The 10,941-nt window shown below is 34.6% G+C and overlaps 2 protein-coding genes across 2 annotated transcripts; both read right to left on the reverse strand.

Annotated features, from left to right (window-relative positions):
* Positions 1-174: 174 nt before the first annotated feature.
* Positions 175-3,610, reverse strand: LOC138882259 (uncharacterized). The gene is made up of 9 exons (XM_070162789.1): positions 3,584-3,610; positions 2,807-3,083; positions 2,541-2,723; positions 2,332-2,475; positions 2,101-2,247; positions 1,572-1,998; positions 1,184-1,313; positions 562-1,073; positions 175-479 (listed from the first exon to the last, which is right to left on the reverse strand). Exons 2-9 carry the CDS (start codon positions 3,042-3,044, stop codon positions 254-256), a joined length of 2,007 nt encoding a protein of 668 aa, XP_070018890.1. The 5' UTR covers positions 3,045-3,083; positions 3,584-3,610; the 3' UTR covers positions 175-253.
* Positions 3,611-3,734: 124 nt separating this feature from the next.
* Positions 3,735-4,713, reverse strand: LOC138882396 (uncharacterized). Its single transcript, XM_070163151.1, has 2 exons — positions 4,011-4,713; positions 3,735-3,927 (listed from the first exon to the last, which is right to left on the reverse strand). The coding sequence occupies exons 1-2, from the start codon at positions 4,701-4,703 to the stop codon at positions 3,754-3,756; spliced, it is 867 nt and encodes a 288-aa protein (XP_070019252.1). The 5' UTR covers positions 4,704-4,713; the 3' UTR covers positions 3,735-3,753.
* Positions 4,714-10,941: the final 6,228 nt, after the last annotated feature.

Consider the following 10,941-nt stretch of genomic DNA (forward strand, 5'->3'; position numbering starts at 1 on the left):
AGGTCCTTAAGTTATAGTCCCATGTTAAAAACTTGAGGACTGTCTGTCCTTAACTTTGAATTTTAAGTTCAAACGTTAAGGACATAGGTCCTTAAGTTATAGTCCCATGTTAAAAACTTGAGGACTGTTCCAACAAAACAAAATATAAGTGCCTTTTCACAAATTTACAGAATATTTCAGAACTATCCTAAACTGGCATAATTCAGATGTCACCTTTACAGCAATTTTATACAAAAATAACACCACAATTTCTTTACAACTCCTTTGGACAGAATGTTTCATTTTCACTCTCATAATCATCACCAACATTTTCTGGTGGAGTATCATAACCAGAATTTCTTTTCCATTCACCATGTGCCCAAAGATTTGCAGCAAGTTCTTTTCGAAAGTCTTTTATGTCTTCGGGTTGGAATTGTTGCACGTCATTTCCAATCATCAGCAACTCGACAAATTTGATCAGGAATGCACCACAATCAGTCCTAAGAGAAATGTAAGATATGCAGTGAATTAAACAATAAATCTTAAGTACATATAAATAATATAACAAATAATAACACGTACGATCCAGTTTGGTGTGGTGATCTTTGCCACTGTATATCAAATTTGTTGAAGACATTCCCAAAAGACTTGTGATTTTTGTCAAACTGTGAGAACTTTAGCAAATGGGGGATCATGCGTGCATACATTTGCATGTAGTTCATTCCTGCTTCATATGGCTCACTGTATATGGAATCATATACATCAATCTTTTTTTGATTCAAGTCCAATACTCCCAACAAAAAGTATGTCACAGCTTCATCATCTTCTGAAGGAAGCCGACATGGAAAAAATATTTTGTCAACCTCAGTCAATGCAATTCCACATCTACGGCTGTCCCCCCACACATATGGTGTCAGAAATAACTGATTATCACCAGCACACCAAAACTCATCACTAGCATCTTCACTGAAATCTTTATACACAAGTGCCATATAATTATCAAAAAGAACATCAGTAGTTGTGCATCGAAAAGGATGATCGCGAGGGTGGTAGCATTCCTTCTTTCTCAGATAATAGAGAGCAATGTCAATATGCTTCATAAAAAGGCAAAAAATAAAACAAATCAATAACAAATCAGTCATAAAATAATGAAAAAATGATAAATTAATAATAGAAAAAATAAATGCCTTGTGAATTATCTAACCTTATCATCAAGAACAAATTTGCTATCTGAAAGCTCAAGGAAAAACATTTTGCTACTGATTTTTTGATGATACAATTTGTATGGTTTTTTCCTCAAACTATTATCATCAGCATATAAATCAATTTGTCCCCTGAAAATTTTGAAAATGTCAAGTTAGAATTTTGAAAACTTTAATCTATAACTTAAGGACCAAGTGTCCTTAGCTTTTGAATTTGATACTCAAACTTAAGGACTGCATGTCCTTAGCTTATGAATTTTGAATTCAAACTTAAGGACAAGAAGTCCTTAAGTTTTAAACTTGAATCTATAAGTTAAGGACAGTTAGTCCTAAAATTAGTCTTACAATCACAGAAGTTAAGGATGTAGTGAAACACATTAAGAGACTTACTCTTTTTTGCGACCTCTCCTTTTCTCCTTGCCCAACCACACAATGAATTTCTTCACTAATTTTTCATCTTCTTTGGCATAATGAAAAATACACCTACGAGTATAGGTTGATTTTATCCAACCTGAACTCTTCAGAGTATTTTGATTGTCTGCCTTGGAACTTACTGCTTTTCCTTCCTTATCAAAAGGAGATTTCAACTGCCAGCTTAACTTCTTGTTCCTTTTACCTCGACCAAGTTCTTCTTCAACATTTCCTTCACCCTCCATAGTCAAAGTCGCATCAATGTCCATTTGTATACTTGGAGGAGTAGGAGTAAGAAGAGAAAATGACGGACCATCATAACCAATACTGTCTCTCTTTCTTTTCCTTCTATATTGGTTAATATTGTCATCATTGGTGTCCTCTTTGTTTTCCTCTGCTGGCGACACTATATATATATATATACATATTCATATTAGTTTTCTGCAACAGGTCAAATGAAGAGACAAAATTTCAATTGTACATATAATAATTAGGGCACAATCAGTACCTGTCTTCTCCACAGTACCTTCTTGTGTTTTTTCAAGAGACAACTCAGCTAAAATATTGCGTGCAACATTTTCTTTTTCTTGCAATTCCACATTTTCTTTATCTTGCAGTTGTTCACCATGATCTTTAGATGCTTGTTGACAAGATTCTGCAAAAATATTTACAACAGCTAACATGTTAATAATCTTTAATTAAAACAAACATATATAAAATTAAAAAAGCACTGCCTAACCATTTGCAATATCCAAGATCATTCCAGCTACATCATCATCATCACATATTGCATCTATAGATTTAGAACCAATCTTACTTCTGCCTATGTCTTGAGATTGTAGTCCAGTTTTCTCTTGATACTGCACTCCAGCTTCTTTGCTTGCTGCTTCAAAAGATACAATATATAATGAAATAAAGATACAATATATAATGAAAATTTTATCTAACCTTGACTGGCACAAGTTTGAACTCCAAATTTTTCTTTGTATGACAGCGGTGTAGAGAGATCATACGTTCCTTCTAAGCATTTGCATACAATCTCGCTGACACTTGTCCCCAATGGACTTGTTAAATCCTCCTGTGATTGCAATCCACAAACTCTACAAATTTTCTCCGGCACTCCACAAACTTCTGCATGCACATGCATAGTTTATATGTATTAATCTATTGAATATACATTTCAACGAAAATAAAAATCAAAATCTATAACTAACCTTTCCCAATATCAGTAACATTTTCAGTTTCATCATCTAGATGTGCATCTCTAAATTCTCTTTCATACTGACCCTCTGCATGCACATCCATATAATCACGTTCAACACCACCTGCATCTTGGTTGAATATGCCAGTACGCTCAGTAGCACGACAATGATCATCAACTCCATATTTTCTAATTGGAACACTAGATTCTCTATCTGTGTTCATCTGATCAGCTTTCCCAAACATGTTCATCAAAGTATCAAGCTTTGATCCTAGAGTTTTCTTTAAATCCTGAGAAAGCAACTAAGTTACAAAGAGAAGGACAAGTTCCTTAACTTTGAATTCCAAGTTCAAAACTTAAGGACATAATGTCCTTAAGTTTCATTTCAAAGTTCAAAAGTAAGGACAGGCAGTCCTTAAGTTTGAACTTAAAGTTAAAAACTTAAGGAAATGCAATCCTTAAGTTTGAACTCCAAGTTCAAAAGTTAAGGACAAGAAGTCCTTAACTTTGAATTCCAAGTTCAAAACTTAAGGACATGATGTCCTTAAGTTTCATTTCAAAGTTCAAAAGTAAGGACAGGCAGTCCTTAAGTTTGAACTTAAAGTTCAAAACTTAAGGAAATGCAATCCTTAAGTTTGAACTCCAAGTTCAAAAGTTAAGGACAAGAAGTCCTTAACTTTGAATTCCAAGTTCAAAACTTAAGGACATAATGTCCTTAAGTTTCATTTCAAAGTTCAAAAGTTAAGGACAAGAAGTCCTTATCTTTCAATTCCAAGTTCACTGAAATTACCTTGATTTCGTTCTCAATCTTTTTTTCTGATACTACAATTTTCTGATTAACTCTGGTAACTTCTTCTTGCAAATCCTTCTTAAAACTCTCTGATCATCTCTGAATCAAAAAACATAAATATAAAAAAAAAGGTGTTCGTAAGCAAGAAATAATCAAATAAAAAACTAATACTATTCAAAGGCAGAAACACATACTCTAACAATTTCCTTAAGTACGCCTTCGTCAAATTGTGTGGAAGAAGACCTTGAGCCTTGATCTTGTGAAACTGGCTCCTCCACACAAAGAGGCTGTGTATCTTCTTCTTCCACGGGAATAAAGGGTGATACCTCAATCAACTTAAACACCTATTATATAAGAAAAACTAAACATAAGTATACATAACTAAAACAAATAAACAAAAAAAGAGATAGTAATTACATTAACTTACTTTTTTATTATGGAAATATTTTCTACAAAGAGCATCAAATTGTGGAGACTTCATTTCAGAATAACATAACATTCGAGGATAACCAACTTCTTTGAAGTTCACAAATTGTTTCTCTTGGAAAATAGGAAGTACTTCCATAATCCAGACACAAAACGCAAAAGGAAAGCCAACTAAAGTGTAGCTATCAATATCTTTTTCTTTCTCTTTCTCCTTCTGAACATCATTCTCATTTGATTTCAAGCAACTCTTCAATGATTTTAATAGCGTCTCATAAGCAAGAGAGCCCCAGTTGAAGGAAGCGCAAAGTGCATCATCGTCAACAATTTTCATTATTTGCTCCGACACATTCCTATTTTTCCTCTTGCCCATCAAAACCGACTCAACAAAATAGAGTGTTGCCAACTTCAAAGCATCATCATCACTGCCAGCAAATGATGAAGTTGTACCATGTGGGCGACTAGAAATAAAACTATACAAATCAGCCAACTCAATTTTGTCCTTTCCAGGGAAATAGACTCTTAAAAGCCTATTCTCTTTCTCATTTAAACCTTTCATGTCAAGCGACGAATAAGACTTCAAACCAGTAATAATATGGAATGCATCACGAGTAAACTTAATATCGCGGTCAAATACCTTGAAGGTCATCGAATCAGGTTCATTACTAACAATTTCAGAAAGCAATACACAGTGCATAAGTTTACCCGAGAACTTCACACTTTGTAATCTGAAGAAGTTGCCAAAAATGCTTTCCCTCAATTTCTTCCATTGACTATTTGACAGAAAACTTTTAATTGTTTCCTTATATTGAAAATCTCCTTTCCAATATACCAGAAAATTACGCCAATCGTCAAAATCAAATAAATGATCGCCTTCCATTATAACACTAGAAAAGAAGGAAAAACAAACAAAGATTAGGACTTAACTTAAAATTTCAAGTTTAAAAGTTAAGCAAATACAATCCTTAACTTTAAATTTTAAGTGCAAACGTTAAAGAAATACAGTCCTTAACTTATACTTTCAACTTCCAAAGTTAAGGACACTTAGTCCTTAACTTCAAGTTTCATGTGCAAAAGTTAAGGACAATAAGTCCTTAACTTTAAATTGTAAATGCAAAGGTTAAGGAAATACAGTCCTTAACTTATACTTTCAACATCCAAAGTTAAGGACACTTAGTCCTTAACTTCAAGTTTCATGTGCAAAAGTTAAGGACAATCAGTCCTTAACTTTAAATTGTAAGTGCATAGGTTAAGGAAATACAGTCCTTAACTTATACTTTCAACATCCAAAGTTAAGGACACTTAGTCCTTAACTTCAAGTTTCATGTGCAAAAGTTAAGGACAATCAGTCCTTAACTTTAAATTGTAAGTGCATAGGTTAAGGAAATACAGTCCTTAACATATACTTTCAACATCCAAAGTTAAGGACATTTTGTCCTTAACTTCAAGTTTCATCTGCAAAAGTTAAGGACAATCAGTCCTTAACTTTGAATTCCAACTACAAAATTTAATGTAGTTTCTTCCTTACATTTAATGAACACAGTTAACTGAAAATTCATAATCAGTAAGCTTATGAATTTCTACGACTATTTTTATGAAATATACCTACATAATCAAATATATTGAATCAACCACAAACACATTTCAAATTTCACACACTAAAAATTTATCAAAAACAGAATCACACAAAATATACTACACTGAATCAACATATAATGCTAATTTTTGAAATTTCACACATACTTCACACGGCATTGAACCAACTTACAAATAAAGAAAAACGAAGATGACGGAGAAGATGAAGGACAGAAGATGACGGAGAAGATGAAGATGAAGATGACGGAAGATGACGGAGAAGATGAAGGAGCAGAAGTTTAACTGAGATTGCAATTTGAATACGAGGAAGATGAAGAAACACAGAACTCTGAATGAATGAAATAAGGGTTCTCATCGATTTTGGGATTATACAAGAAATAGAGAAAGGGTAATTGTGTCTTTTTCCCCTTAGTAATGGCTATTTTTGATAAGCATTTTAAATAGTGGATAAAAATTAAATACACCCTTATTTAGTGGCTACTACACGGCATTTTCGCATTGATTGAGGCAGTTTGGAATGCAACTAGGCCTTCGGAATTGCATTGGCGCAGTCCGAATAACAAATAAAATCCCTCATTGTTACCAATAGCCACCTAATTAAATGTCCTAATTTAAATTTCAATTGCAAAATTATCCTAGTTATCTATTTTATCTAACCATAACTAATTAATACATGTAACTTTAATTGGTTTATTTAAACTAAAAACGTAAGGAAAAATGACTAGGGCATTTATTTGTGATTTTATGTTTTAATAATGCAACTATTTGCATTTAAATGCTAATAACGCGATTATAATCTAAAAATACAAAAATAAATGATACATTTTTTTTGATAGTTTTAAAATATTCCTAATTATGAAACTAATTTATTAACGCAATAAAAATGCAATGAAATACACAAATAAAATTTCTAAAATTCTTCAAAGCAATTAAAAATTATTTTGAATATTTTTAGATGTAATATCCTGTGTGGGGCAAAAATTATGTACTAACATCAGTTATTTTGATAGTTCACGAAGTTGACACATAGCTTGGTTTTGTAACAATATAGGTCGTTGAAGGAAGTCACATGAATTGCTCGAGGTGACGTATTTGGTATCTCGATACGAGTACAGCGAATAGTAACCTTATGGTAATTTGTGTTTCATAACTTGTATAATTTAAACATGAGTTTTCATATAAATATATTACCGACTGTTTGTATTTACACGTGGGACAAGTCCTTTACTCGATATGTTACCTAGATATTTATTTGAGATGATTATTGTTATTTTAAATAATCGCCTTGTTACGGACATATTTACTGTTACTTGAGATATGATCACCTTACCGAAATAAAATTACATAATTTGTTAATAATTGAAGTGACATGTACTATTTTAAAAAATTATTTTCATACGAGTATTTACTGGTTACAAAGACAAGTATAAATTGGAGGAGACTTTGGAGGATCCTGTAGCTAACTTGTCAAAACCTAAAATCCCGCCTCAAGAACCGTGATGACACCTAGTCTCTAAGAGTAGGTAAACCGATTACTGTACCACAATTAAGCCAGTTTTACAATGACATTTAAATCAGAGAATTATATAAAATAATGAAATAAATGGGAAATAAGCCTACATGGCGATAATCACTACAACCTCGTAAGACTAGGTAATACAGAGTCATGAACTCTAGCTGAATAGACGGAAAGATCTCAAAGATCGAAATACAATATGTTCAAATGACAAGTTGACAGTACATTAAAAGGAAAGAACTCTAAGGGACTGCGACGACGAAGTAGCTCTACCTTAAATCCTCACGATCAATAAGCTAACTATGCCTGAGTCTGATATCTCCAATACCTGGCTCTGCACAAAAATATACAGAATTGTAGTATAATTACACCACGATCTGTACCCAGTTAGTATCAAGACTAATCTCGGTGGAGTAGTGACGAGGTGCAAGTCAAGACACCTATTAATCAAAATAACCTATGTAGTATAGAAGTCTACAACTAATAATGGAAGCAGAAAATAGTAAATGGCAACAAGAATCAACATGTGATATAAATAGTAAAGTAATATGGACACCGTAAAAGTACCAGCGAAACCAAACAAGGAAGACAATAACAACCAATTTATCAAGCAGTTCTAACACAATTTTTGCAACGAAATCACTCCGAGATACCTCATCTCATTATCACAAGTCACAGGTCTCAACCCATAAATCATATGCTCACGACACCTTGTGTCCATATTTCTAATCATGACCATACGAACAACTCACGTGCCAATATCTCAATTCGCCTGGCATGATCACATGCTTACAATCACAATCCGCCCGGCGTGGTCACATGCTTACTATCACAATTTGTCCGGCATGGTTACAAGCTCAACATAAAAATCCGCCCGGCATTATCACAAGCTTAATATCACAATCCGCCCGGCATGGTTACATGCTCACAATCACAATCCGTCCGGTGTGGTTACAGGCTTAACATCAACATGTAAGCAGATAATACAAGAACACATGGACATGATCGATAAATGTTTAGTTTCATACTCTGGAACTAGTATAAGTGGCAAGCTACAGTGTATGCTTGTGCAAGTGTACTATTACAATTTAAGTCAACAAGTAACATCAAATACATCGAGTAGCTCATTAAAAGAAACACAACAAGTCATGTAAGGTGTATGAATACGTAAGTATAATCACACTAACACACGAATATCGTCAACATAATGCTCCCGGGCTATCACACATCATTTATGACATATGCTACCCTTATCTCTCCGATAGCCACCCATATCACACCGTATTAACAAGATCATTAGCCACATGTATCACTCTGATAGCCACCCGTATCACTCTGTATAATAGCCACCCTTATCGCGCCACCCGGAAAAATATACAACAATCACCCGTATCACTCTACACAAATAACAATAGTGAGATGCCGCCGTTATGCCTCGCATAACAACAACAGTGAGATGCCACCCTTATGCTCCGCATAAAAATAACCAATATACACAACAATTCATATGTTCTAACAACACAATCACACGACATATCAACAAGTACCACAAGTTCCTATAGATCACAACCTCTCCAAAAGAACCACAATATCAATATTTCCACAACAAATAGCCTACGGCTCAACACAGTATGTATAGAATCGCAGTATAACAAAATGAATTGGAAAGTTACTCAACAATTAACAACACCCCATTTAACCACAACTTCAATTAAATTAGATTAATGACATTCAATAACTTTTACTTCAATTAATTGCTTAAGGATAACTCAATGATAAATGTTACTCAGCACTGATTTTGAATCTCTTTCTGCTATGGTAGATTGAGTTAAGTTCTTTGAAGAGTTTCTTGGAAGGTATTAAGGACTCAAACGGGGTTAAGGTATGTTAAGGCTATCCCTTCTTTTCTTTTGGAATGATCCATATGATATAAACAAAACGAGCAAATGCGGAACTTTCACAAATGACTCTATTCTTAGAAGTACTGGGAGTGCCTATGTTCTTGATTCCACATGTATCCTATTATTATATCGTCTGTTCATGGGCCTCAGACAATACTTAAGTTGATAAAATTTATTTCATGATATTAACCGAAGGCATATTGATCTTATGGCATCCCGAGGGATCTTATTGACATACTTCCTGTACATTGCATTTATTTATACATGTACATTGGCCCATGATCAGATGGCGTTATATAAGCGTATATATATGTATATGGGGTATGGGGAAATGTTATGGTATTATATATACACCACCACTTGATTAGCCGGTATACGTTGATGATTTTGCCCACAGATGCCAAGATGATATGATGGGATGCCCTCAGATGCTTGATGATGTTATGTATGCATATACCTATGCATGATATGACATTTATACACATATAATGACATTATAAATGTTTCATTATTCATATAGCTATTCAAACTTAAAGGTTGAGTCCTTTACTCCATGTTCCATTTATGTCTTTTATATACCAATTTTCATGCCTTATGTACTCGGTACTTTATTTGTACTGACGTCCCTTTTGCCTGGAGACGTTTCATTTCATTCCTACAAGTCTGAATAGACAGTTTGACAATCCTCCTAGTAGGTTATCAGCTTAGCGGAAGGTGTTGGTGCACTCCACTTGCTCCAGAGTTTCCTATTTAGTCAGTGTACTTTGGACATGTATAGATTTGTATGGCGGGACCCTGTCCCGACCTTTATGACATTTATATACTCTTAGAGGCTTGTAGATATATGTCATGTATATGTATTATTGTATGGCCTTGTCGGACTATGTTTTGAGTGTACAAATAATCATTTTAGTCCTATAGGTCCGTATGTCACATGTATAAGTTTGTATTCCATGTTGAGTTGTTCTATGTTGAGTATTCCCTTATGTTTTATCCTAGTTATATCATGACGGCCTTTCCGGCTCATTTACCCATGCTAGTATGATAAGAAAGATACGTTACTTAAGTACTCAGTTGAGTAAGGCACTGAATGGCCGTCGCGACCCATCAGTTTGGGTCGTGGCAATTTGCATTTCTAGTATTGGTGGTTTAAGGGAGATGATCCTTGAAGAGGCTCGTTGTTCTAGTATTCTATTCGTCCAGGTGTTACGGAGAGGTATCATGATTCAAGGTAATGTTATTGGGCAAGTTTCATGGTGTTTGATTTTTATCAGGTCGAGAATAAGTATCAGAGACCGAGTGGTTACTTCGTAAGATGGTAATGAAGCAAGAGCGTATCACTGTGGATCTTGTGCAAAGATTGCCACAGATTTCAAGGATGTTTGATGCTATTTGGGTAATTATGGACCATTAAGGGAATTTTATATTATTGGTAATTTCTCACATTTTGTAAGGCCCCATAAATATTTTACCTAGAACCCGGGTTTCATGGTGCCGATGTAAGCTAATGTGTTTGAGGTTTGTAGAAATTCTTCGCGGAGAGGTTGCGAGCCGCGGTACAGACTTATTGGGTTGTATAGTATGTCAGGGAGTTGAAGGATTTTTTTTGCAGAACATGGCATTTATGCGGTCCACTATGCGACCGTAGAACCCCTTCGCGGACTAAAGATCAGCCGCATAATGCAACAGAACTTGAGCCAATTTTTGAAGGACATTTTGCGGTCAATTATGCGGCTGCATAATCATTTCGCTTGCCGCACATCCGTTGCTGAACCAACATGAAGATTTTTAGAAGGAGATTTCGCGGCGCGTTATGCGACCACATAAGTGCTTTGCGGGCTGCAGACTTGACCAGAAATGCCCGGTTCAAGGACCATTTTTGCGGTCCCCTTTGTGGATCGTATATTTGTTTTAAAGTTTGG

Source organism: Nicotiana sylvestris, chromosome 11 (genome assembly GCF_000393655.2).
Source record: "Nicotiana sylvestris chromosome 11, ASM39365v2, whole genome shotgun sequence".
Taxonomy (NCBI): domain Eukaryota; kingdom Viridiplantae; phylum Streptophyta; class Magnoliopsida; order Solanales; family Solanaceae; genus Nicotiana; species Nicotiana sylvestris.

What these genes read in the sequence shown, in the direction of transcription:
- LOC138882259 (XM_070162789.1), bottom strand. Translation starts at nt 3,044, where the DNA reads ATGAACATGTTTGGGAAAGCTGATCAGATGAACACAGATAGAGAATCT. An exon ending in TCAAACTTGTGCCAGTCAAG is followed by an intron (nt 2,476 to 2,540) that starts GTTAGATAAAAT and finishes CTTTTGAAGCAG; the next exon opens with CAAGCAAAGAAGCTGGAGTG. An exon ending in GATCTTGGATATTGCAAATG is followed by an intron (nt 2,248 to 2,331) that starts GTTAGGCAGTGC and finishes ATATTTTTGCAG; the next exon opens with AATCTTGTCAACAAGCATCT.
- LOC138882396 (XM_070163151.1), bottom strand. Translation starts at nt 4,703, where the DNA reads ATGCACTGTGTATTGCTTTCTGAAATTGTTAGTAATGAACCTGATTCG. An exon ending in AATATTTCCATAATAAAAAA is followed by an intron (nt 3,928 to 4,010) that starts GTAAGTTAATGT and finishes CTTATATAATAG; the next exon opens with GTGTTTAAGTTGATTGAGGT.